This window comes from Carassius auratus, chromosome 43, assembly GCF_003368295.1.
Source record: "Carassius auratus strain Wakin chromosome 43, ASM336829v1, whole genome shotgun sequence".
Lineage (NCBI taxonomy): Eukaryota > Metazoa > Chordata > Actinopteri > Cypriniformes > Cyprinidae > Carassius > Carassius auratus.
The window spans coordinates 21,328,955-21,356,805 of NC_039285.1; the positions used below are offsets into that span (position 1 = coordinate 21,328,955).

At 37.6% G+C, this 27,851-nt stretch overlaps 1 protein-coding gene across 8 annotated transcripts; it reads left to right on the forward strand.

The window, feature by feature from the left end:
• On the forward strand, positions 1–27,356 carry LOC113061880 (Friend leukemia integration 1 transcription factor-like). Of its 8 annotated transcripts, none has more exons than XM_026231366.1 (10): positions 1–151; positions 2,514–2,628; positions 10,778–10,989; positions 11,090–11,244; positions 12,152–12,355; positions 17,771–17,839; positions 23,713–23,772; positions 24,014–24,076; positions 24,206–24,253; positions 25,206–27,356. In XM_026231366.1, exons 2-10 carry the CDS (start codon positions 2,563–2,565, stop codon positions 25,733–25,735), a joined length of 1,407 nt encoding a protein of 468 aa, XP_026087151.1. In that variant the 5' UTR covers positions 1–151; positions 2,514–2,562; the 3' UTR covers positions 25,736–27,356. The 8 variants fall into 8 exon arrangements, with proteins under 8 accessions (XP_026087151.1, XP_026087152.1, XP_026087153.1 ...); XM_026231367.1 differs by having other exon boundaries at positions 11,093–11,244; XM_026231368.1 differs by having other exon boundaries at positions 2,514–2,601.
• Positions 27,357–27,851: the final 495 nt, after the last annotated feature.

A 27,851-nucleotide genomic window follows, 5' to 3' on the forward strand; every position in this document is an offset into this window, starting at 1 on the left:
TCTTTCCCCATTCACACATCCCTCCTCTCCTCCTCTCACGCCTCCTCCACACAACTCACACTTATCCATGACAATCACTTTCTCATAGACGGGACTAATTATTTAAGACTGGAAAAGAGTCCAGAAATACCCAGTGACAGAGACGAGACAGGTGAGTATTGTGTGTTTGAGCTCGCGCGTTCTTTCTGATCTCAGTTTGATTGGAAAGTTTTGTCGCTATACAAGCATCGTTTTTTCGGGATATAAACACATGCACGTGGAGCTACTTTTCATTAGCGAATGATTTGATTTCCTTGTCCACTTTGGTATGTCGCTTCTTTGCTGGTTTCCAATGCGCTGACAGTCGAGAAAGACGCTTCGAGTGAAACACTAGACGCTCTTGGTCCTCCTCGGAGGAGAGGCGATGCAGTTACTTAACAGTCCTGTTGAGCCTCCAGTCACTTAATTGGCCACAGATGCGGAATTCTATGCTCTTTTACCGTTTAGAAATTGGATGCATTCGGGAAAGTTTATGAGGCGAGCCCAGCTCTCGCCCGCAGGAGCCCGGGGTCTGACGCTGTGAATATAAATCGAGCGAATTATAAGACTCCTGATTTATTCATCACGGTCAGTATGTTCAGGTATCTCATTCCTTACCGACAACTGACGAATGCATTTTAATTTCCACCATTAAAGAGTTGCACGGATCCATCATTCTACGTTTTCCGTTTTCAATCTAATGTAAAGTGTGTAAACAAGCAATCACATGTGCCATCTGGTCGTGATCCTTCATGCACAAATTAAAATAAATATTTCAGAAGTTAAGTAAAAAATAGAATTGGCTGCGATTGTAATTAAAATAAATAAATAAATAAATAAATCAAACTGACAACCTGCATGCCACACCTGTTATTTTGTGTTTAATAAAGTTGTATTGGCACCAAAAAAAACTTGAACAATAATAACAGAAATTACAGTAATAATGGGTTGAAACAAATGCAGACACAACGATGCATGCATATTATTAATCTTTTTGAAGTTGTTCAGAAAAATTAAGTGGTTGAGAAAAGCTTTTCTTTTTTTCTTTTCTTTTTTTTTAGTTAACAACTGAAACAAACAAACAAAATGTTGTATTTATTTATTTTAAACTAGATCGTGATGCAATAGTTCATTCTTGTCACACCGCTGTTCATTATAAATCCTCATTTAATAATTACAGCCTCTAAGAAGAAGAATAAAATAAATAAATTAAATAAATCTTTAAAACAGTCTATTGTCAATGGAAAAATCAGAACGATTTGCGAGAAATAAAGTTCTGGTAGGCTTATGTTTCTTTATTTCTCTTGCTGTGTTTTGATTGGCCATCAGTTATTTTCATAGTGCTGCTGAACGGCTGAGGAATGTTAAATAATGCTAATGCCAGTCTGTTCTGTGATTGCACACCGAAGCAAAGGCCAAAGACACCGTCCCCGAGCTGCCCTTTCACCCCAGACTTTGTAAGCTACACTTATTAAAACGAAAAGTGCTTCAATATGTGGCTGCTCTGGACGTGAAAGGGGCTGGGCCTATAGAATAATTCACAAATTGACTTATCTTGTACAGCCTTGTCTCATAAGCACATTCAAAAACGAAAGATGAAGAAATGGAACGAGACAAGCAAAAAATCTATAACTGATGTTTTGATTGTTATAGTATAAAATATCAAAATTATTATTATTATTAATTATATTAATTCTGCATGTGCTGCCACCTGTAGCCGAAATATGCTAACTGAAATAGAGGTCTGTGCAATGAATTAATTAAATAAATAAATAAAAATCCTCCGGATGGATTAAAGGTATAGGCTACAATTCTTAAGGAATCAATGCAGCTCTGTTTAAAGGTGCTGCACGCTCGTGCCCCTCATATAAGCTCATGAACCAAATCTGACCTCTCTGTGTAGATTACTGGATGTGGTTTCACTGGAGACCAACATACTGTTCACAAGAACTGCTGCGCTGCGAATGATCTTACAATTATACATGATGCAGATAAACACAGAGAATGCTGAAAATATTGCTGCAGGGCATGAGGAAATGCATTCCACAGAAACTGAGACGGAAATCAATTTTGAGAAGAATTGGCATGGCGAAGGGAAATATGCTCAAGGAGGAGAATCCGTGTAATTCAGATAAATAATAATAATAAAAATAAATCGTTTTTTTTTTTTTTGTGCATATTTGTTATTTGTGAGAGATTGAAATCAAGGAGTTGCTAAATAATAATTAATGAAATCCTTTGCTTTCGAAAAGGTTCGGAATTTAGCAGATGAAATTAAGTTACATTTCCGATCTTAATGTGGGATAGTTGTCTCAAGGCTGCAGTCGGAATTAAATCAGATTATGAAATAATTTGGTTAAATTTGTTATTTTTCAAAAAAAAAATATTATTATCATTATTGTTATAGACGTTTAACTCTGGTATATTTATTCGTTAGTTTTGACTAATTAAACTAGTTTCCTCTAAGGTGACCCGTGGATTTGTGTTTTTTAAAGGGGCCGTGAAGTGAAAATCCCACATTTCCGGGCTCTCTGTCCAGTGAACATGTTTCAGACCGTCCCCGACACGTCGTCTTACGTCAAGGTAAGACAGCATCGTCACTACGAGCAGGTAATGTCGGAGGAAACAGAGTGGAGCTTCTAAATTGCCTTTTTCCTCTTTCCAGTTTCATTGATGACTGATGTAAACAGCTTGAAAAAAAAAAAACGCGGTTTTCCGGTATCACCTCTCGCCATATTTGACTTAAAATGAATGATGCATGAAATACGTTTAGATTGACGAATTGGTTAATTGGTTTGCAACACATCTGGTAGAGTGTACACTGTCTGTATAGTTTAGCCTCACATTTCATCCGGCCATTGAACGAATGGACAGGCCATCTCTGACCTTCACAAATATTACTTATTGCATATTATTGTATTTGACTGGTGCTTTCTTTCTTTCTTTCTCAATCTTTCTCTCGACATGATCTTAAAGAATGTAAACATTGCAAATGGCAGACATCTGTTTTTGCAAGAACTAAGTTCGACCATCCATGCATAGGGAAGTTTCTCCAACAGATGGGTCTTGGGTCTACATTGATTATGTCACTTATACTGAAAAGCCTTCTTTCTGTTGCTAACATGAAGAAATAGGCTACCAGTTTATGAACGGTATGTTGTTTTAATCACTTTTCATTCTTTCAGAGGCTGATTGGCATATCTGGATGGTTATTTATGGCAAAGTGCCACGGCAATAACTTTATTATATCAAAAGGCTTAGTGCAGAGCGCACAGACGGAGTTATGAAAATGAAGTATTGTGCCTGCTAAAGTCATTCATTATATCTTTACAATCAGCATACTTTCCAGAGCCGAGTTGTTATGTTATGGAGACTTATTGCCCCCTGCATAAGGGAGCTTTTCATGCAGACGCTATAGTTTGTGTTCCTCCACAGAGGGGCTGAGTTTCACCGTCCCACGAACAGTCCTCGATTTGTTTCGAGACATTAGCAGCGCAGGAATGTAGAGGGAAAACCTTCTCTTTGAAATCCAGCTTCTTTTTTCTCTCCACAGACTGAATAATAAATAGTGCGCTGCGTGGCAGTGGAGCTGGGCCACGTCTAAACAACACTAAAATGAAGCAATAGAAGTCTCTGGGAATAGTTTTGTTTTTATTGTTATTATGTTTTATTATTTCGATCTATTCTCATTTGTAAACACTCTCGTGGTGTGTCTGCATTAGACAATTATTCTAATACATCCAAAATCAAGCTGTTGTATTTGGCATGTTTTTTTTGTTTTTTCTTTTGTTTGTTTTTTACAAAGGAATTTACTTTGGCGCGCAAATGATACGTAGTTTTTGCGTGCATATGATACTCAGTTACGCCTGTATAAGACGCACCTACCCCACACACCCCACCCCAATTCTAACCATTGCGCTTCATATGCAGGCCAAATCACGAATAGAAATAGAAAGTCGTGGCATTGATAGGCACTTTCATGAGACCGGGTTTAAACGGTCATATCTGGGTGTTGTTGCTGGCGGGCAGAATTTGAGCGGGAAAGGGGATTTACCTCAGCACGCCTCAAGAAAGGCCAGTTTGAGAGAAATATTCAGCTTCATTCAGGCGAAGCCACAGGTTAAGGTTTGTGTTTGGTTAAGGCCGGTTGAGACTGGAGCTTTCCAATAAAAATAAATCTCAAATTAATTATGGCCCGGAGCAGGAGGCCAGACAGTTTGCTGTTGTGTGCTGCAGTATTTCTCTCTCCCCGGTGTTTTTTTTTTGACTTGTTCTTGTGATTCGTGAGGACAGCGGTTCTTGACTGTCAGGACAAGATGAGAAGAGTATTTCTCGTAGAACCATACAATAGATGGATGGATGGATGTATAGATAGATAGATAGATAGATAGATAGATAGATAGATAGATAGATAGATAGATAGATAGATAGTCCAGTCCAGTCCAGTAGCCCGTAATGTAACTGTATGGTCGAAAGTCCATTTACCATGTTGTTCCCACACTGTTTTTTCTTCTTTCTTCCTTTTGAAGTTGAGGAAGCCTCTGGTCTGTCTCTGGGTTAGTCTTACTCCAGCACTTCAGGGTTTTTCCAGTAGCGTTAGGCCACTGCTTCCCACAGGTCGTGGTTGGGAGAAATGCCTGGCTGTCAAGCTCCAGCGTCGCGCCAGATGTTCCGCGGCTCACTACATAAACCAACATGCATCTGTTTATCGGCCTTCCGAAATGTTTGTTACCGCTGGACTCGTAATGACCTGGGCTAGTTCCACGCGGGAAAAGAGGCTGATTTTCCTAGGTTTTAATGATGCACCTCACGAAGATGTTTGCGCTATAAATAAAACTACATTTCAAGTTGTCATTACATTTTGAGAGTTGAATAGGCTACACACTGTTTCTGGAAAAAGCCTTGGTTTAGATAAGCAGATGATGTATAAAGAGAGCAAGACAAGATTGTTGCCATCAAACAACGAATACTGATCTAGGATATCAATATGGGCTACTTTGCTTTAACTCGCAGTTCATGACTTTGAATTAAATGCTTGTGTTCGCTATTTATCTGATATATATTTTAGTCTCAAGTAAAGGGACGTCTCGTTTATAATAATCGAAATAGAGACCATAAAACATAATTATACTGTCATTAGTGACCCTCTCCGGCAGATCTCCGCCTCGTCATGTGCTCAGAGAGAATGGTGTTTTAATTAAAAGAATGGTGGAGTCTAAGCGGCCCCTCCAGGGAAACATATGTTTCAGCTATTAAGTCCCACGTTCTCTGAAAAAGATGTCCACCCTTGCACTGCAACTCGCATACACGTCCCAACCCTGATTTGATGATCCAAATATGTATTACTTAGCCATAAATAAGTGTTAATTTGTCTAAAAGGATAATTCAAACTAAAACACATTTCCTATCTTTCAGCTTTGTCACCTACAGTAGCTTCCTCCACCTTCCACAAGAATGCAGAACGCAGAAATTTATTAATATATTGTATTTGAGTGAAATAAAAGCCAGTGTTGTTCTGTGCACGAGAGAGGGGCCCTGACTCGAAATGGTTAAACAAGGTGTCTCCGTTAATTACTGTGCAGGCCTCAGGCAGGAGAAGCCTTGACCCCTAGCAGGATCCAGATGTGGCGCTCTCGAGGGGACCTCTCCCCCTCCAGACCCCCTTGTCGCGAACCGTGCGAGCCAGTCCGCGCAGACTCAGTCTCGCTCCCCTACATAGATAGGCATGGCCCTCTCGGTCAGGGGGCCTCAGGATCCGGGGGTCTGGTCACGGTTTGGGCTGGGTGCGCGTCTAAAGTGCGCTCGGTAATAGAGAGGTGGGGAGTAGGGGTGGAGACTGACTCTGCATTTGGTAAAGGGAATCACAAACAGTGTATTTAAAGAAATATTATGGTATTATTGCAATATTATACTGATGCAAAATTTTGACACTGCAAAATGTGTTTTATATAATGTTTTATAGAGTTTCAGTACTTTTTCGGGACGAAGGTAAATATTTAATGTACAGTAAATGTAGTCTAGAATAGAGACGATTCCCCTCATTTCCCATGAAGACATGAAACAATGTGAGGCCATATGTTATTGATTTTGCGAAATGCCGAACAGCATGCACACGAGAGGTATCAGCCTCTATATGATCCTCATCCAGCCGGAGAGCAGCATTGCTGCTGGAGATATGCTGTTCATGTGCATTCAGAGGCGCGCACACGTGTGGAGCAGTCAGACTCCGGGCGCTTCGGTTTTATTCACGGAAACCCGTTTTTGCAGCGAAAGAAGTTTGGACAGACTCGTCACATCCTTCACTTCACCATATAGATCCAGTTCGCGCTTTCCGTTATAGCAGAACACGGCTCCTAATATGATGACATTCATTTTATAGTTTAGATGCTTATTCGATCTTGTAAGTTATAAACCCGCATTAATGTAAAAAGTCGATAAGATTTCCCGTTTTTTTAATAAAAAAATTTAATCAATTTTTTTTTATTTGAAATGCATTATTTATCATTGTTAACATACATTCGATGCGTCATTGCAATTTCTACCAAACCGCGTACCTCAATTTCGGAAAAAGCGCAACAAATGTAAAGAGCTGGCAGGCGTTCTGTAAATATTTCCAGACAAAAACATGTGCAAAGGAAAGAAACACTATTGTTTTGGTGTCTTATCTTCTCGGGACAAATATCCTGCTTTGGCTGCCGTAATGAAGGCAGGGCCAGTGACACACACACACACACACACACACACACACACACACGCACACGGCTTCCTTCTCAAGCGCAGTGACTTCACTTCCCAAATTTAGAGGAAAAAACCATCCGGCGAAACGGTCTCCGTCTCTCCTCCACATCGAGAGCTGGAATTAATTCAGACGCGTGTCATGTTTGGAATATTGTCGGGCTCCACTGAAAACTGCGCAAAATGGACGGAACTATTAAGGTAAGAGATGAGGAGAGGGATCTTTCTGATCTTTTTTCTAAGACGCCTGTAGTTCTGCCTGTCTGGGACTTTTCAGGCGCTCCGAGCTGCGCTTTTCCTCCTCCTCTCTCTCTCTCTCTCTCTCTCTCTCTCTCTCTCTCTCTCTCTCTCTCTCTCTCTCTCTCTCTCTCTCTCTCTCTCTCTCCAAATTTCCTTTTCCTTTTCGTCGAAACTTTTGTTGAAAGTTGAAAACTATCGCGGAGGATACGAGCGTTCAGATGTATTGTGCACACACTCGGGCGCTCGTGAGGACGCACGGTTAGATCCGCTGTTTGTGATGGAGTTAAGCTGCTTCGCCAAGAAAAAAAAAAAAAAAACGTTTCGTTTTAAGGGTTAGAAGAGCGAAAGTCGGGCGCTCGACGATGCTCTCCGGTGTACCGTGGCGCGCGCGTGTGAATGCAGTGCAGTGTGTGTGTAAATCAGACAGCTTTAGGCTGGAGATGTGACTGCGCAATTGGAGTGGCACCGTGCCGAGGTTTTCCAAACATTCATATAGTTTAAACGCCGAGCCCACCCACAATAAAATATTACTCCACAGCTTCCTTCTTCTGATACCTAATAATAATTGCTATGCAGTATACTGAATGGGCTGTTAACACTTAAGGAAACGCACTCTACTTAGAATAATTAGTTGTGTGTGTGGTCCACACCGTTACTCTGCGTTTTAGATAGTTTTATATTTCCAATCACAATAATAATAATAATAATAATAATAATAATAATAATCCGCATCTCTGATTAAAAACAGTATTTGAAAGAAATATTTCTGAGCATCAAATAAGGTGAAGATTTCTGACTGATTGTTGACTCTTGTGTGGAGGGGAGGGCTGCAGATTCAAACACTCCTTATTTTGCGGTCTTATAAGTGGTTTTGGGTGTGGTATATGTTTGGGGTCGTACACACCATGCTTGTGTTAGATGTTATCATGTTAAATAGACAGTTTAGATGCAACAGCATGATATGCAAATCCTTGTAGAATTGATGGTATGAAAAATGCAAATCTAGTGTTTGTTATTATTATATGATCAGCACTGTTGTGATTGGCTGATAAATATAAACAAACCATATTTGTATTACTGTTAAAAACTATTATTAGTAGTAATAGTAGTAGTAGTATGTAATATAATTATACATAATTGCATGCATAATTAAATCGTTATCGTTAATTAATTCATAAATAATTTCTAAGTCACACACACACACACAACCCTAGGTAACCCTTGTTCTGTGAACCCTTATCTTCTGTTTGCATGATTCATTTTTGATCTTTATTGATTATTTATTATTTTGTATGACCCTAGCCATAGCCTAACATGCTTTAAAGTTTAATGTAAGAACATAGTGTATAAAATACTCCTAATATGAAATTGCAACCCACAATCATTTTCAATAAAGTCATCATATATTAGTTTTTATAAGTGTTCTGTATCTACTGTAGCATTAATGTAATCTAGAGGAATCTGTGTGTTATTTCACTGGAATTTGACACGTATAGCTTTCTTGATGGAGGTGTAACTGTACACTTAGTCGCCGACGACGAGGGCGTCTCAGTCCATGGGTATTTCCTGTTCCACACAGTCTGGTTTCCTGTCAGGTTTCCTTTTCCTCCTGAAACAAAAGACAGGAATGCACTCTGTATAAAATAGCACCGTGCTCTTAACTCCGCACATCCTGAATGAATGACGCATCCTCTCGGGGACGAGCAGTGATGATGACATTTTACCAATATGAAATTTCCCAAAATTCCCTTTCCAGTGAGAATCATAACATACGGTTGCATGGTGTATTATTTATGCAGTGTGTTCAGTTGTTGGCGTACCTCACCGTAAATCTACAGCCTGTGGTTCTGGACGGTTTAAGCCAGCCATGAAGCCATGGCCAATTTATAGCCTACGGAAAGTAGCACCTTTGTGAGTATTTTAGCCTCATTGTAACGAGAAGCTTGCACTTGTACTCTGACCATCGCCTGGCTCTCTGTTTCATAGAGATTATGAATTTCGCCTTTTTGACAGGCCTGTCCGTACGTATGTATGAGCATGAGTGTGGAATTAGATTTTTTTTTCTATTTTTACAACCCTCTGTAATCTTGGGAACGACTGACTGCCAATCATGAATTATATGGTGGAGGCTGATATGTCTGCGTGTAAGTAACGTGTAACAGTCATAATAGCAGCTCTGGTCTTATCTGGCACCATGAAGGCATTCCTTAGCTCTGCAATACTTATCATGACACAGGCTGCTGCTGTGGGTCGCCCCGATACTGTCCACGGGACGCTGGTCAAATTGATGACGACTGTCACCGAAGTTCAGTTTGATATTTGGATGCTGTATGCCTTATTGAAAGTATTTCTATAAAAGATGCAAAGAAGAAATCGTTACTTTAGTATCAAAGAGTATCAAAGTTCTAAACTCGCTCAACAATTAACATCTTTCAATGGCTTGTGATTGTTTATCTTCAGTATTTTGTGTGTGTGTGTGTGTGTGTGTGTGTGATGAATCTACGCATCGGTGACTGAATGTTAAGGGTTTCACAGATGTTTGTAACTGAAATAACAGCTGGAAATCTAGGCGACTGGTTCAAGGTTTTAGAAAAGCGAAAGAAAGGTTTGACTGAGACACATGTAGATGCAGCTTGCTCCAGCGGGGTCTGTCTGCCGCGTTTGTTTTCTTTAATAAAACGACATCACCCCAGCTGAGCGCCTGCAATGAGAACAAATGTAGAAGTGACCCTGGACACATCTGTCTGCCTCTGTTCTGTCTCACACATGAGTCATGAACAAGACTCAGAAATCTTGTACTAATTGAGAGTCACATCTTGAAATGCTTCTCCAAAACAAAAGGTTTAGTGGTCAATGTGACGTTAACGGTTGTTATAAGTTAAGTATTAGTATTATTATTTTCTCAATAATAACAGCTGGGGAGGGGCAGGGATTAGAGCCTATATTTGACCAAAACACAACAACTTCACCTCCTACACGACTTTCCTTTCTACTGAAAGCACAGATCCCTCTTTCCTTCAACCTCTTGACTTGATTCTGCGTTGTGATTCCCACTGGATAAAACCAAGACGTACTCTACATGTTTGTTTTCTTATTGAATATCACATGGAAATATGAAATGAAATGAACTGAAGTAGCTACATAAAGTTGTTTACTTATCGAAAACAAGTTTTTTAAGGTTCAACAGTCAGAGTGAAGCTTAAAATTTAAATAAAACTGCATATTTAATTGAATTTGTTGATTGCAGTTTCTCAGATATGTCCTACCCTATTCACTCTCATAAGGCTCTTTTCAGGTGCACATTATTCCAAGAAAAATAATCCATTCATAATCTTTTATCAAAACACACTAACTTCCTTCAGCTCTGAAACTAATTTCCTTTCTGCTGACATCACAAATCCCTGTTTTTAGCTCCTCCCCTTCAACCACCCGACTTCATTCTGCTTTGTAATTCAATGGAAAAATCCTTTTCTACTTTTTTTCTTTTCTCTATTGAATATCCCGTTCCACATGTAACTATGTCCAATGAAGTAAAACGTGTTGCATTTCATGTTGACTTCATGCCGTTCTTCCCGTATCCGTCGCAGTGGTGTAGCGATGTGTTAGCAATCAATTGCACTGCTTCATTTGCACCCAGCATCTGCGATTCTGCCCTTCAGCTAAAACAATTTACAATTGTTCAGCTTAATTCTGGTTTCACATGATCAACTGAAAGTCATTTATCATTTGCTGTGTGCTTTAATGAGAAACAGTGATACAGTGTTGGGTCGGTTGTCTCCTCCAGGAGGCGCTGTCAGTGGTGAGTGAAGACCAGTCTCTGTTTGAGCCTCCGTACGCTGCTGCTGCTCCCTTACCCAAGACAGACATGACTGCGTCCGGCACACAGGACTACGCTCAGCCTCACAAGATCAACCCCATCGCCCCTCAGCAGGAGTGGATCAGCCAGCCCGGCCGGGTTCACGTCAAACGAGAGTATGACCACATTAATGGATCCAGGTACGGCTTAAAAGCCTCACTTGAGGCCCTTATTCTGTATTGGTGAGTTGTTCTTCTGAAATAAGCATTAGTAAGCAATTTTTGTATTTTCTCTTTCTAGCAGAGAGTCCCCGGTGGACTGTAGTGTGGGTAAATGCAATAAAATGGTGGGTGGGACCGACGCATCTCAGATGAACTATACTGGCTACATGGATGAGAAGTGTGCTCCGCCCCCAAACATGACAACCAATGAGAGGAGAGTTATCGTCCCAGCAGGTAACATATACGGCACACAGCTTTAATGCACTGATTAAATAAATAAATACATGCATGAATCCTCTCAGAAATTGCTATTCAATTTCACAATTAATTGCAAAGAAATATCAAGTAACACATTATATTAAAAGAGAAACTTTAAAGTGGAAAGACCAAAATAATATTTGATATCTTGCAACATACTGCTTTTTTTTTACATTTAAAATTTTTGCAGTGTGCCAGTGAGATATTCAATGTGTATATATTGCATTTTTTTTAAATATATGTATTTTACATTTAAATATGTTATTTAAAGGGATGATTCACCCTCCCCCAAAAAATAAATAACAAAAAAAAAAGTCATAATTTAGTCAACCTCAAATTGTCCCAAACCTTTATGAGTTTCAGCTGTTGGACACAATAGCAGTTGATGGTAGCCGTTTATTTCAATAGTATTTTTTTTATTTTGGTTCATACTGTGGAAGTCAATGGCTACCATCAACAGGTTTCAATGATGGTAAATAATGGATGAATTATACCTTTAAGATGTAAAAACTGCACCAAATGAACTGTAAAAATACTGTTTCTACACATGCCAACAACCTGAACAATTATTTTCTTGAGATTGCGATTTTCATTTTCCTCAAGACCTTAACGATGATCTGAACTTAATGAAAGTTTCTGGAGAAAACAAGATACTATAAAAAATAATAATAATGCATGACCTTTGGGGGTTTGGAACGGTCATTATTTTTAGATTTCCATTTGGAGCCAGTAATAGAGCAGAAATCATTACTTTCTATCTCTTTAGTCCTTACAAGAGGTAATGGTGATATTGGAGTAATTCTTCAAACCTAAACCAATGAAAGCTGCTTGTTCGTGATCTAATCCATGATTCTACCCTAAGTTGTCCTTACTTCCTTCTCAGACCCTTCTCTCTGGTCTCCAGAGCATGTGCGGCAATGGTTAGACTGGGCCATTAAAGAGTATGGTCTTCAGGAGATGGACACTGCCATGTTCCACAACACAGACGGAAAACAACTGTGCAAGATGAGCAAAGAGGACTTCCTGAGACTAACCAACGGCTATAACACGGATGTCCTACTCTCACATCTCAATTACCTCAGGGAAAGTGAGTCCACCGCCTCTTTGTGTTCCTGTGAGATTAGCACACCGTTTCTCTATGTTTCAGAATTTATTGAAACCCTGATATTTTACTATTTGTGTTACACTCTCAGAAAATAATTGGTGGAATAACTATCACTGGGGTGATGCACTTTAAGAAAAAGCTAAATGTATAAAAGAAGTCACTGGAACGGTAGCCACTAATATCCACCATTTATTTACTAATATGTCCCTTTTAGGCACAAAAAATGCTAATTTTGGGGATAAATTGAAAGTGTACAATTACATTTAAAGATTTTGTACCTTTTTTTCAGAGAGTGTGCTCTTCCAAAAGGTAAAAATGTGTGCCTTTAAGGTACTAATTTGCACCATTTAGAGTTAAATAAGATACACAAGTGTACTTTTGAAAGGATACTGCACTAGTGCACTTTTTGTTCTTTTTTTCTGAGAGTGTATAAGACAATAATAAAATAACTAATCCCACACTCCGAAGATGTTTTAGAGCAGTGTTTATATTTTCTTTATTTCTCTTATTTATGAGGTGCCAAGCAACTAACCGATAAATAGTTCCCAAACTGTTTAGAAAAGCTTGTAATAATTGTACCACAACAGTAAAACGTTTGGAAGTAATTGTAACTGTTTAATGCATGACTATCCATGCAAGCAATGGAGCCTAGTTTATTCCACATGGCTGCTGTCATTGTTTTTAGCAGTCACTCAAACCACACTGAGATCAAGTTTACAGCAATATTTAATAAAATACTTTTTTAATAGTTTGCACAGTATGCTATCTTTTATTTCACTTGAATGCTTTAGTAGGGAGGGCTCCTATCTCGCACCACCTGCTTGACGTATACCGGACACATTTGGTTTGGCAGAGTCACAATGATTGTGAATTTCAGCAACCGTCCCGTGCAGAGCATCTCCCCCTGAGCGCTCAGAGAGATGAAGCCCAGGTGCATGGCCTCAGGAGACGGCCAGCGAGGCCCTTGCCGACACACGGCTCGGGAAAGTTTATCCCTAATTTACAACAGAGGCATCTCGGCCCATTTCTCTTCCAGAGCATTTCTTATGTTATTTCCCCGCATGTTTTGGCAAGAATCCCACAGCTTCGAGTACACTCATCCACTTTAAAACATCCGTGCCATCTGTAAGCGAAATGTCGGGAGGACATGCTGTGTGCGAATTGTTTGCACGAGAATTGCATCGATAAACAAAGCTACGCGTTCTCCGAAGGGTCGCATTTAGATGCAATTTGCTGGGATGTCGAGAGCAGCTGGGCCATCTAAACATTATGACAACAGCCCGCTACTGAGGTGGGTGGAGTCCCAACAGCGGTTAAAACGGTCCTCCTTAAAAACTAGTGATGGATTCTGCTGTGAGGTAATGGGAACTTTATTCCGTGGGTGTTAACGGTTTTGTGCTGGTGTCCAGGCTGTGGGCCTGCATACAGACTCGGAGTATAACAGAGAGCCTTTGTGAGCCGCAGGGCAGAGCCCAGCCTTTCTGTGAGCTGTCAGGTGTTGTTTTTTTGAAGAGAACTTGGTTTTGGTGTTTTCATTAGGGAGGATTGCCCCGGGACTGAGCCAGAGCTTACGCGCCGGGGCATTGTGGATCTGCCTTCCGCTCTTTCTTTGATTTAGCCTGTGTGTTTTGGAAACAGAAGAAATGATTCCTAATCCTTCACTCCACCATTTGTATTGCCTTGGAACATGTCCCGAGTCAAAATCAAATAATAATAAAAGAGATGGTCCCATCTACCAGAGGCTACTTACTCTCAGCCAAAAAAAAGAAAAAAAAAGAAAACTGTTTTTGACTTTAAACAAAAAGACCATAAATCATTTACTAACCCTCATATCATTTAACTACGTTTTATTCTTCTCTGAAACACAAAAGGAGATATTTTCAAAAATGTCTCAATTATTATTATACATTTTTTTTTTTTCTTCGTAAAATTAAAGTCAATGTTCCAAAACACAGGTCCAAAGCAACCGATTGGACCCCGTTGAATTAAATTGTACACTGTAAAAATAAATAAATAAATAATAATAATAATAACTAAATGTGAATTTGCAGTGAAAAAAAAAAGATAAAATAAAATATGAAAGTGACAATTCCATGCTTCACACTCTTCTTTAATGTCATTGTTGGTGGATTTAAATTCTATAGAATCTTTCATTCCACTAAAGATTCTTTAAAGTGGAATTTTTCAATGTTCTTCACACACAAAAGTGTTTTTTTCCAAGAACTGATCACTAAAATAAACCTTTCTGAGTCTTTATGAGTGTACAGATGAGTGGGGGAAAAAAAAGTATACACGACTGAATAATTAACTGAAATATGGTAATATACCAGATTACAAAAATATAGTTTTTACTTTTATAATATACTGTCAACGACCTTAAAAAGACAGGTAGTAAAGAACAAAAGTTTAGCTTTTCTACAAGCTGAGGTAAATACTAATATATAGACATACACACAAATATAAAACACTGTTATGAAAATAAACATGACTTTTACATTTAAAGACCACAAAAACAAAACCCTAACTTAACAAATATAACTTTAATAAAAAAACAAACACACTTAGAAGTACATTTAAAAGTATTTTACTGTAAAATAACATTAAATATTTTAGATAGCTATATTAGATATATATTGCACAGTTATATTTATGAGCAAAATATTTCAACCTTCTTCAAAATATAAACTACTGCATGATGGTAGGTTAATGATGACAGAATGGAGTGGGTGTGTCATGCAGTTTTCATCCGTGTACATCTATGTAGGTCCATATGTTCACTGGAGTGATTTCTTTTTGAAACTAAAGATGATTTATTTCTTCTTGCAACACAACAAACACGAACACAATCACAGAACTCCACACTAAGTGTTTCCGGTGTGAGAGTCCGCAGCGTGATCATTTCATACACATTCACACAGCACAGATGCAGAGCTGAGTGTGAACGGATGTGATGCAGGAGCTCTTGTTTTGACTGCTGTTGGTCAGTTATTCAGATTTTATTAGTGATTGCCGCCCACTCACCAATCTGCTTTCAATTTGGCTGCAGTTTGAGAATCTGTTGGATTTTCATTGCAGGAGTGGAGCAGAGCTGAACTACTGCCTTTACACACACTGTACAGAATGGAAAGGGGTGTGTGTGTGTGTGTGTGTGTAAGAACATTTCTAGGAGTGAGTTTGGAAATGCACAGAAAATAAGTGCTTACTCTTCTGTGATGAACTGTCTCCAGTTTCTGAATTCTATTAAATGTATTTTATTTTTAGTCCTTCAAGTAAAAAAACAAAACAAAACAAAAAAAGTCTGGTGGTTGTAATAAAAATGAAAGTCCCGTTACCTCATTATAAGGCGAAAACTCTTGGTAAAATAGCTTTTTTTTAAACTATTGTGTTTTTAATGGCATGCAGTCCTCATGATATTCATGGCAGGCTTCTGCACCATTTAGAGCTGAATTAAGAACGCTTGTTAAAGTCTAATTCAACTTTCAAATTCACAATCTGGTCTGAAGCAATCCAAAGGTAAAATGAGCTAAAATCCCAAGAAATTAATATAACATTTTTTTGACTAGAAAAGCAAAGTGTGTCATTTTGATGGTTTGAAAGTTTTGAAAATGTTTATGAGAGATTGATATATGAAACCATATACTGTATAAAACGATACATAGACTGTCCATGCTTGTCCATGATTGTGCCGATCTATTTGACTTCATGGAGATTAAAGGAATAAATCACACACACACGCACACACATAATATATTTGTCTTTAAAAATTCCATACACAAACACTGACACATGAATGATAAAACACTCTGCTATCTTCTCTGAGCTGATCAAAGATCACAAAAATGCCAAATGTCACCCCTTCCCGTTCCTCGTTCAGGAAAAACAAAGAATCCTCCTTCAGCATCTGCTGAAATCCCAACGCTGTAACCATCAGCCCTCCGTCCACAGCAGGGAGACTCGTGTTTTGCCAGTGCAATTTTCCTTCTGTTTTCCTTTGCGCTGATTTATGAGTTAAAGCAGCTAAAATTAAGAGAGCGCTTCGGGGACGGCTCACTGAAAACCCTGTCTGACTGCACATGAATGCCTCTCTCTGTGAAAAGTGTAGATTGTGTTTGGATTGTAATGACAAAACGGAGCGGCTTGTGTGAAGAGAAATGAATGTTGAGAATCAGCCAGAAATGGTTGTTACCTTGTTATAAAAGATGCTCTCTTTTGTGTGAAACAAGCAACACAAAGAAAGTCCATAGGTACAAATTTCATGGCCAAAATTGCAAATGCTAAAATTGTTGTTTATGCAACAGTATAAAATACACACAGTCTAAAAAACTGTTCAAATGTCCATGGGTCAAACATGGAATAACCCAGCTGTTGGGTTCATTTTTTTAATTGTTTAATTACATTTTAATCCAAAAGTTGGGTTAGTCCATATTTGACCCAAAATGGGGTAAAATCACTGATCTATATATATTAGGGATGCACGATATTGGATTTTGGACGATATTCGATATGCTGATATTTTCAAAATAATTTTGGCCGATACCGATACCGATATATATAAACATTTTCGCCTGATATATTTAAACTTTAATTTTACTGAAGAGAAATCCATGTATCTCTTCTGTACTGATTCTACCATAAATGTATTATTTTACAAATGTAGACAGACATTCACATCTGAAAAACAGGTCAATTAATTCACTTGGAGAATATCGGTTTGGCTCATCGGCAGAAATATTCATATCGGCCGATACCGATGATGGTCATTTTAAGCTTTTATAGGCCGATACCGATGTTGTGCCGATATTATCGTGCATCCCTAATATATATATATATATATATATATATATATATATATATATATATATATATATATATATATATATATATATATATCTATATTATAGATCAGTGGGTAAAATACAATAGAATACAAGTATATATATATATATATATATATATATATATATATATATATATATATATATATATATAATTATTGTTGCAGATTTTTAACCTCACTGATTGTAATAATAATTTAATATTTATGAATATGAGGTTTTTATTATATTATTATGTAATAATATTATATAATACATGTTATACAGTATATTATAATATTATGTAATTAAAGATGAATATATTGAAACAAGTAAAAGGCTATGAATTGTAGTATAGAAGGAATATTGAACTTAAAAGTATTTAATTTTGTCATGCCGACCGATTATTTACCTCACTAGATTTAATAATTAACATTTTTAAGAATGGAATAGAAATTGGTTTTCTTTCTATCTATCTATCTATCTATCTATCTATCTATCTATCTATCTATCTATCTATCTATATTATTCTAACATCTTTTTTTATTATTATTATTATTTTATTATTTTTTATGTGTTGCAGGCAGCTCATCCATATCATACAACACACCATCTCATAACGACCAGTCTCCTCGCTTGGCTGCCAAAGACGGTATGACACACTGAAAAAATAAATAAAATAAAATAATAATATTAATAATAATAAAAACAAAAGGTGCTTTAGGTAAACAGTGCATATGGATAAGACATGAGGAAGTGAGTCTTATCCTTTCATCTGTCCCATCTTTCCATCTTTTTCTAGTTTGTATCAGAGCAGGGCCCAGGGCCGAGCAGGTGCTGTCTTTGTGTGCCACGAATAAAAAGAGTCAACCATTCAGTTTCCACCTGAGCACAGAGACAATTAGCAAGACAAAAGCCACGAGCAGGAAAGAGCGAGACATGAACACACACAGAGAAAGAGTAGAGAGAGATGTCTCTGGGAACAATACAGCAGAACTGAACTGAGATGTTAATGGAGACACGTGTGCCATAATAGCAGTGATTTAGGGTGCTTTTGTATGTGCAGACGTTACCTAGACAGATTTTATAGAATAAGAGCACTGAAAAGGTATACAGTAAAATAACGTTTTTAGTTTACCCCTAAATGAATCGTTGCTTGTGTCAACAGAAAGTGAAATAAAAATGCTATGTTTAAAGGAGTCGTGAACTGAGAAACTGTGATCTTTTGCCATTTAAGAGGTCGTTGTACTATGAAACTTTCTAGTTAATCTAAAAAACAGCTTATACCGAAGTCAATCCGACAAAACATCAGGTTGTGGAATATGTCACTTCATGATTTAATAATGAGGCTAAACCCCGCCTCCGCAGAAGAAGATCAGCTGTTTAGCCCCGCCCACCAAGAAACACATGTAGTGTAAATAACGAGAGAGGCAAGATAAAGACACTTCGACAGTGCCAGGCTGTTTAACAACACAGACTCTGATTTCAGCGTTAGGAAAGAGTGGATGAAGTTCAATCCTTTGTTGACTTCATTTTACCGCAGATTTGGTTATGAAGAACGTCTAATCCAAAAGAGTGTTCAGATGAGGGGGTCAAAACAGGACAAAAAAATTGCCTATTCATTCTAAATCATGATGTTTTTTGATGAACAGTACAAAGTGATAAAAAAGTTCATGCAGTTCATGATATGCTCTCTGAAACATCACAAATCATGCTTGAGAATGTGATAGCAATCATTTTACATGTCCCCAACACTTATAAATCAGTTATAAATAACCATTTGTAAAATAAAAAAATAAAAAAGAATAAATAAATAAATAATGATAAACAATTATTGTATAGCTTTATAGCTTTATAACATAAATATAAATATATAAGGGAAATTAATAAAATAAAACATTTTAAAATAATGTATTTTAAAGCAATACTTATTTAATTAATATGAACATTTATGTTATTAATAATCAAATAAAACAGAAGTCTACTGTTGTATCTGCAGCAAATCATATGATTATATAATAATAATAATAATTATTATTATTATTATTATTATTTATAATGCACATTTCAGACATAAAATGCTGTTTAAGGTGTTAAATAATCAGAAATTTTAACATTGCATTCTCTCTCTCACTCTCTCTCTCTTTACACACACACACACACACACATATAAACACTAATATAATATACTAATATATAAAAAAAAAACATTAAATATATAAAGTACAACATGTCTAGTATAAAATACTAAATCCTATGACAGATTATTTATTTTAAACATTTCTTTGCATACTAATTTGATATTAGATACATGACACCAAATTATTTATGTTCATGAAAAAAACTATTATTTTACAATATTTACTAAAAACCCTATTTTGTAATTGTGTCCCCCAAGGTTTTTAAATGGTTTATGATCGTCAGATTTACATGACCACAGAGATATAGACAACGATTGCTTTGACTCATTTATGTAATTTACTTGTGTACTTTCCAATGATAACACAAGATACACTTCCAAATGAAATCAGACTCTAAAACTCATCAAGGAAATCAGTTTGCATAAACCATTTAAGCAAACATTTGACAGTCTCTCTGGAGAACGGTCCACTTTGCCTGCAATAACAGAGATAGTCCTGAGAGCACAGCAGAGGACCGGCTGGCCTGATAGAAGCCAGAAGACAGACCACCTGTTCTCCTCACATATTAGGGTCATTAGTACAGTGAGCTTGAAGATAAGATAATGCTGAGACGGTTGGGACCTTCTTCTCACAGCTGTCAATCACACCACTAAGTGACTGTGTTTCATGAGAGCATCCTTTCTACAAGTCTTAAATACCTCTGGATTTGAAATGTAGTGATCCATAAACCTTCCCTTGAGCTGTGCATTCAATCCAAGGCATAAAAATGATAAACTCCTCAAAACGAGGCAATTGAACAGGTCTCCATTTATCAGCTGAAGATTAAATGTTTGATAGTAAGATTTATGGGCTGGATTTATTTTCACTTGGCCTTTCATCTCAGGCCATTTTTTTTCTAAGCTGATTTTTCACGGGTAGTTAAAGATAAATCCTGATTAATAGTCCACTTAGAGCAGTTAATGCCATACTACAGTACACTGATCTCAAGTACTGGTCTTCAGTTTCATTGTCCTAAATGGCCCGGTTTCAGTCTCAGTGAGCATTTTAAGGCATCAAAATCCTGTTCATAAAGGTAATCATCAAGCATGATTATGATGCCTATGTATTCAAATTTTCACACTATCATTCAGAAATGTAGGTTCAGTAAGATTTTTTATTTTATTTTAAAGTCTCTTCTGCCCACACAGTTTGCAATTATTTGATCAAAAATACAGATTATATTGTGAAATATTATTACAATTTAAAATAGTTATTTTCTGTGTGAATATCTGTTAAAATGTAATTTATTCCTGTGATCAAAGCCATATTTTCAGCATCATTCCTTCAGTGTCACATGATCTTCAGAAGCCATTCTAAAATGCGGATTTGCTGCTCAAGAAACATTTCTATTTATCGTCAGTGTTGAAAACAGTTGTGCTGCTTTATATTTTCGAGGAAACATACTTTTTTTAAGGATTTTTGGATGAAAAGAAAGTTTAAGTTTTTTTCACTTCTGAAAAATGCAGTGTCCTTTCTGAGTAAATTAACATTTACCTAAAAAAGTCTATGTATAGATATATATATACAGAACAAATACTTTAATTACAGTACCATTTTTCCCATTATTTTTGAGTACTGCTATGTGTTTTTATAGTAATTTCAGTATTGCTGAAGTGTACGTTCCGTAACACACTTTCTGAGGTTTCATTTCATTTGGGAAACTGTCTGTAGGGCACAGACAACAGGGCAACTCACTAGATTTCTGGAACAGAGCCTGTGAGTTGCACTGCGTTCTCTCTTCTGTTAAGCATGAGTGCAGGAGTGCGTCCTTTATAAACCGCTACTTGGACAAAAAATAGAATCGCATTATAGATGCTGGTTTGGTTAAAAATGGCCACATACATTGGATTTTTTGAGTGCTGTTTAAAAGCTGAGCTAGTCTAGACGGCTGGCTGGCTGGGCGAGAGTGTTGTTTTGACTAGAGAGCAGCAGTCTGGTCTCTTGAGGAGACGCCACACCCAAACACAGCACACCAACAACACTGAACTCTCTTCTCGCTGCCTCATACACCTTCTGCAGTCAGACACTGCACGATCCTGAAGCATGCATTGGTGAAGCAGATCTAAATGTACGGTCCGCTCGCCCAGATGCACACAGTTGAGCTCTGGTGTGATTGCATTAGGGACACGGGCCTCGCTGCTCCTCCGGAGCTCAGATCTGAAAGCGAAGATCTCGCAGTCGCTTCCATCTGTCTTTCTCTTCGCTCTGTCAGACGGTAGCGATGGCCACCGCCGCTGTTTTCTCTCTGAATTCCCATGATGTGTATGGTCTGCTCTCCATCTCTCTCTGTTCTCCTCATCGCGTCCTGACCCCTCTTCTTCTCTCCTGGCCGCTGTGTGTTTTTCATGGTGGAGGGGGATGAAAAAACGAGGGAAAAAAAGGCCAGTAAAACAAAGAGAGGTTGTGTGAGAGACTCGGCAGACAGGAAACATAACTCTCTAAGGACTCTCTCTGTTTTTCTCTCTCTCTTTTTCTCTTCTCTCCGGCTCTATCTATCTATCTGCATGTTTGTCTATCTATTTATCCACTCACTTATTTTATTGATTCATTTATTCATTTTATTTGCTCGATGTGTATTGTGTGGACAGTTCTGTATTTTCGTTTCTTCATTATTTGGCGACTCATTCCTTTGGTCTGGATGATGTTGAGAAGCCTCAGAACAGACGGCAGATGAAACTGTTTTACAGTATTTTAAGAGTAATGTCTGTGGTGTAGTAATTCTGTCTTCTGAGTCAGGTTGGGCTGTGGATTCGGTGAGAAACAGGAGCAGGGAAAGTCGTGATCTCTTTCTCTCTCTCTGCTTTTAGAGATTAGCATCTTCCTTTCTCTTGGATTCTGCTTCTGCTGAGAAACGCTGGCTGCTGATCCTGTTTCGATTCTGAAACGTGGGCCATGTAGTTTTATCAGCTCTTTCCAAACCAAACATTGTCTTTGTCTTGAGAGGTTAGTGTCTCATAGTTCCACCCAAAGCTTGGATGAGATCTCCAGTGACCAGAAGAGGGCGGTGTTATGTCACCATTGCAAACGCTTTGGCTCTGTTCAGGTGGAGTTTTGTGCTAAAGCTTTAACCCTAAGGACAGTCATTCCATAAAGGTTACTCTCAAAGACATCATTTCAGTTTACTAGCATTGGGCCAACATTTTAGGGCCGTCTCTCGGGGTTTGATCTGATCCGGTCGCTTACGTTCTCATATGGTCATACACAGAGCCCCTGTAAGCCCTAGAGGAAACACTCACTCCGTAGCCAGGGCCAAACGTCCATCTAGGGCATATAGAGACTTGATTCGTGCCAGTCACTGCTTAATTTCCGTTCGGGAAAGAGGGATCACTGCAGTGCTGCAAGGCATGATGGGAATGTTTTAAGAGTATGTTTGAGAATGAAGGAGACTCTGGCAATGGGATACTGATACAGTGTTGCCTTTCAGAGTTAAAAAAAAAACCTTAGAGGAAGCACGCATGCTTTTCACATTTTAAAAGACATTTTAATAAATTTTCTCAAGAGGATATTCATTCATACATTCTGCATTGTAATAAATCAACTACATCTGATAGAAAAAGGGAATGACTATTAATAACTAAAATATGAAAAACTGTTATTTTAAAAAATAGAGTAAAAATGTATATTTAATTTCAATAATAATAATAATGAAACTTGTTAATAAAATAGAATAAAAAGAAACTCAGTGCCAGTGTTATATAATTATCATTGATATACTAGTATAGTTTTTGGTAATATTGTGAATTATATTTTATTAACACATTTTCTATAATAAGTTTCTTTGATTATATTCTTATTATTAATTTTTAGTATTTTATTTTTTATTTTTATGGTTTTAGTTTTAACGCTAAAAGACCTGCTCTATACCACAACGGCATTGCATCGAATGAAACACAGATTGCAAGCACATTTTGAGCACTAAGGTATATAACAGAATAAACTATATAAATATATTAGTTTAGTCTGTTATATACCGTAGTGCTCAAAATGTGCTTGCAATCTGTGTTTCTGTGAGATCTCTAAAAACAGAGACAGTCTTATGATCATATAGTTCTTACATCTAGACAGATTCTTCTTCAATCCTGACAACATTATTCTAAGTTTCTCAGTGTCTCTGCGTGCTTGCACGAGTATGTGAGTCAGTCAGGTCAAAGCCAGCAGATGTAGCACATCTTCATTGTTTCATACACACACAGACAGCTTGAGAGAGTGACTATGAACGAGGACTTTGAGTGGGATATAATAAACCACTATAATCAGTCCACACAAAATGTCTCAGGAACATTAATACATTTTTCAAAGCTTTAGAGGTTATGAAGTCCCTTATATTCTTTTCTCTTCTCTCCAGATGCGTCTTATGATGCTGTACGGAGGGCAGGCTGGTCAAACAACATGCACAGCGGCAAAGGTGAGTGACAGACGTCCATCAGACAGTGTGTTTGATTCTGAGGCTTTCATCTGGACAGTAATACTGAGCGTCTTTAGTTTAGGGACACTGAAGAAGCCCATTAAGTGCTTAACATTTGGGCCAGATATTGCCCGTGTTTTCTTTGGATGAAGACTTGTGCGTCTGCTCGCCCAGACGAATGTGCTTAACTTTTCTTCTCTGTTTCTTTCTTGCTGTGGCGCTCTGTCTTTCCATTTCTCAGGCTCTCCTACCGTGGTGTCTCAGACCGTGTCCAAGAACACTGAACAGACTCGTCCTCAGCCCGGTAAGCAGCAGCACTTGCATTTGGAAAGACCAGTTCAGCTACTGTCTGGAACTCAGGTTCAAGACTTTAAAATTGTGGAAATTGTCCAGTTCAAAGGTCACATCTAGATTCATTTCTCTCTGCTTTCAGATCCTTACCAGATATTAGGACCCACTAGCAGTCGACTTTCCAACCCAGGTAACAACATGAAATCTTGCTATATTAAACTACAATCTACAAACACCTTTTCAATGGGACTTATTGTATTAAAATATTAATATTTCATAAAAATTCTGGCAATAGCAGGTTATTTTCATGTTATGGCCATTAATGAAGAATTGGTTGATTCTATACTATTTATGTTCTATAATATTTGGTCCAAATAAACTAAAAATAAAATTTAAATCAATAATTTTAAATGTGAATTTAGGAAATCATAATTTATAAAAATGGATATGCATTTTTATTTTTGCTAAAAATGGCTTTTGTTGATAGTTAAATCACTGCAAATGAAATCTACATCTACACTGAAAAGAAAATGGGTTCCTTAATAAACTAAAATTAAAACCTAAAAAACATTAATAATTAAATAATAAAATAAATGTTAAATTAAAGAAACAATAATAATTTCAGCTGGTTGGTTATTTTAGTTTAACATACATAAACAGCACAAAAAAAACAAAAAAAAAACTAAATCATAATTAAAATAAACGAATAAAAATTATTAGAAATTATTAAATTACTCAGAAATTATTAGTAAATTAAAAAAAATTACCATCTCACAATTTGAATTAAATGAAAAATGTTTAAAAGTAAAATTTTATTTTTCATTAATCTTTTTTTTAATTACAACTTTGGAACATTTTTACAAAGTGTATATATATATATATATATATATATATACACTTTGTAAAAATGTTCCAAAGTCTCCTCTAACCTAAAAAATGATAGTGATGTATTATATATTTACATTTTACATTTATGCATTTGCAAGACACTTTATTTAAAGTTTGGTGCATTTTATTTAAAGTAAGCATTTTACCAGTTTATCACTTTGCCTGGGAATCGAACCCATGACCTTGGTGTTGCCAGCATGCTTTGAGACTCTATAGTTAGACTCTAGTAAAACTGTGTGTGTGTGTTTGACCAGGTTCAGGTCAGATCCAGCTGTGGCAGTTCCTGCTCGAGCTCCTCTCGGACAGCGCCAACGCCGGCTGCATCACCTGGGAAGGGACCAACGGAGAGTTCAAGATGACGGACCCTGATGAAGTCGCGCGTCGCTGGGGCGAGCGCAAGAGCAAGCCCAACATGAACTACGACAAACTGAGCCGTGCCCTGCGCTACTACTACGACAAAAACATCATGACCAAAGTGCACGGCAAGCGTTACGCCTACAAGTTTGACTTCCACGGCATCGCTCAAGCCCTGCAGCCCCATCCCACCGAGACCAGCATGTACAAATACCCAACCGAACTGCCCTATGTGCCAAGCTACCACGCTCACCAGCAGAAGGTCAACTTCGTTTCGCCCCATCCTCCCTCCATGCCCGTCACATCCTCCAATTTCTTCGGGCACACCACCCCGTACTGGAGCTCTCCGACAGGAGGGATTTATCCCAATCCCAGCATGCCGCGTCACACCAATTCACACGTGCCTCCCCACCTTGGCAGTTACTACTAAAACCTTCACCTTTCACCCCGCTGCCCATACGCCAAAACTTGAACTGCAACTCGAAGCAAAGACAAAAACAGGAAGCTGGAATTGGAGGGAAAAGTTGGAAAAGAAAGAGAAAGTAGACCAAAATGGACCAAATAATGGCTGATCCTCTTTCAAATGGAGTACTACTTATTGGAGGACATTGGGTTGTTGTGTGTTTTGGAGAGCGTGTGCATGTTTCTTGTGCCTTTCTACATCCGAAAGCTGCACCGATGGACCAGAGTCCCTTCTAGCCAATAAAGACCACCTCTGTTTTGTACAAGTCGGCGAACGACCGAGAAAAGAATCACTGTAAACTCACCCTGTGTGTTTAATGCAATTGTGAACCCAGTGTTTATATCTTTGGACCCAGTTCCTGCTTCCCTTTGGATTTTATCTAAACCCAGCTCGGTTAGACGAGTTTATCTTCTCTTCTTAAGTCGTGACTGAAACTCTCTTTTCTGAAGCAAATCTGGCAACTGGAAAAAATGTTGGCATTCAAGCGCCGTTTCTCCTCCTCGCTGGAGGACGTGGCGTCTGATTGTTTATTAGGAGCTTCTCAGGCTAGCTGGCTCAAGCTAAACTCTCTCCCTCATCTTTAGCACTCCTCTCTGCTGATGGCGTTGATGTGAAAGGATTGAAACCTGCTTTATATTTCTGATGCATGGTGTCCCGATTCATTGGCCAGTGAAAATCCACTCGATTTCATCTCAAAACAGCCAAAGTGTTGATTTCACACGAGATTTCTGTCTTAAAAACTCCAACTGAATGTGGGCACCATGAAGTACCTCTTCGAAAGAAAAGAAAACGTAATAACAGTTAAAACAGCAGCATGAGACGCTGACACCAGAGATTCGCGAACGCTGTGCGTTTGTCAGACCTATTTGCTAGTACTTTATTATTATTTTTTTTGAACAAAGGTCTACTAGGCATTAAAAGCATCTTACTGTATAAATTATGCAGAGCTATTTTCATATGTGACAGTGTTAAGAATCATACGTTAATACGAGTTGACCTCGGTCAAAATGCAAACTTTTTTATCAGTTACTGAAGGTAGTTTGTACCACGTAGGTGTTTTGTATCTGTACATATGGGCAATAAGTTTATGAATGTGTTCTTGTATTTTTCAGAAAATGCTTTTCTAAAGTTCTTGGTGCATTGCCACGACCACAAGGAAGTTATTTTGATATGCAGTTGATATTGCAAATGCCTCACCAAACATGCCTAGAGACAATCTGTTCTACGTAAGCAATGTTCCCAAAGTGCCATACGAATTCCTTAAAGCCAAATTGTGTTACTGTGCCTAAAAAAAGTGTTTGGACAGTGTTATACAAGTGTTAGTTTCACACAAGATTTCCCCCTTGTGTATTTTTGTAGCATTCAGCAAAAAAGCCAGCTTTTCATCTCTTTAAGGGATCACTCTCAGATATGAAGGAACTGTGTTTTTTTATATATGCAAGTGTTTTGGATATTAAATTTATTACTATATAAATATATAAGAAATATTGCAATTAATCTTTTTGTTAATTTCTGCAATTTATTATTACCTTTTGTAAAAGGGTCTGTTTTATAGGTAAAATGTGACAAAATAAATGTTTTTACATTACAAATCTCTCCATACAACCTTTACTGTGTGTCATTTGGGCGATGTGTAATTTGAAATGATATTTTGATTGAATTTGTTAAAAGGGTGGTGTACTAAACCGCTAAACTAATCATGTATTGGCTTACGTTCATATGATCACATCAAAATAATGTCATCTTTTTCTCAGCTGTAGTCAGTCAATTACTGAGTCACTCTTATAAACAGACGGATTGGGAAATCTGTGTCTGGCATCTGTCTCTGAATCAATCGTATGGTCTAGACTGTGTGATATTTCATCTAATCCATTGATCAAAGACAAATCTAAGCAAATCTGAGGATCGTGATGACACATTCAATCTGGTGAGTATTCATTTATTTGGATTTTGATCCACTGTTTTTATAAATAAATAAATACACACTGGAAATTCTGAATGACTGAGATGAAATAATAAAAAGGAAATAATTCACTGATGTAATGTCAGTGCTAAATGATTGTAAACACATGATAGATATATT

What these genes read in the sequence shown, in the direction of transcription:
- LOC113061880 (XM_026231366.1), top strand. Translation starts at nt 2,563, where the DNA reads ATGTTTCAGACCGTCCCCGACACGTCGTCTTACGTCAAGGTAAGACAG. An exon ending in TCGCTTGGCTGCCAAAGACG is followed by an intron (nt 17,840 to 23,712) that starts GTATGACACACT and finishes TCTTCTCTCCAG; the next exon opens with ATGCGTCTTATGATGCTGTA. An exon ending in ACAGACTCGTCCTCAGCCCG is followed by an intron (nt 24,077 to 24,205) that starts GTAAGCAGCAGC and finishes CTCTGCTTTCAG; the next exon opens with ATCCTTACCAGATATTAGGA.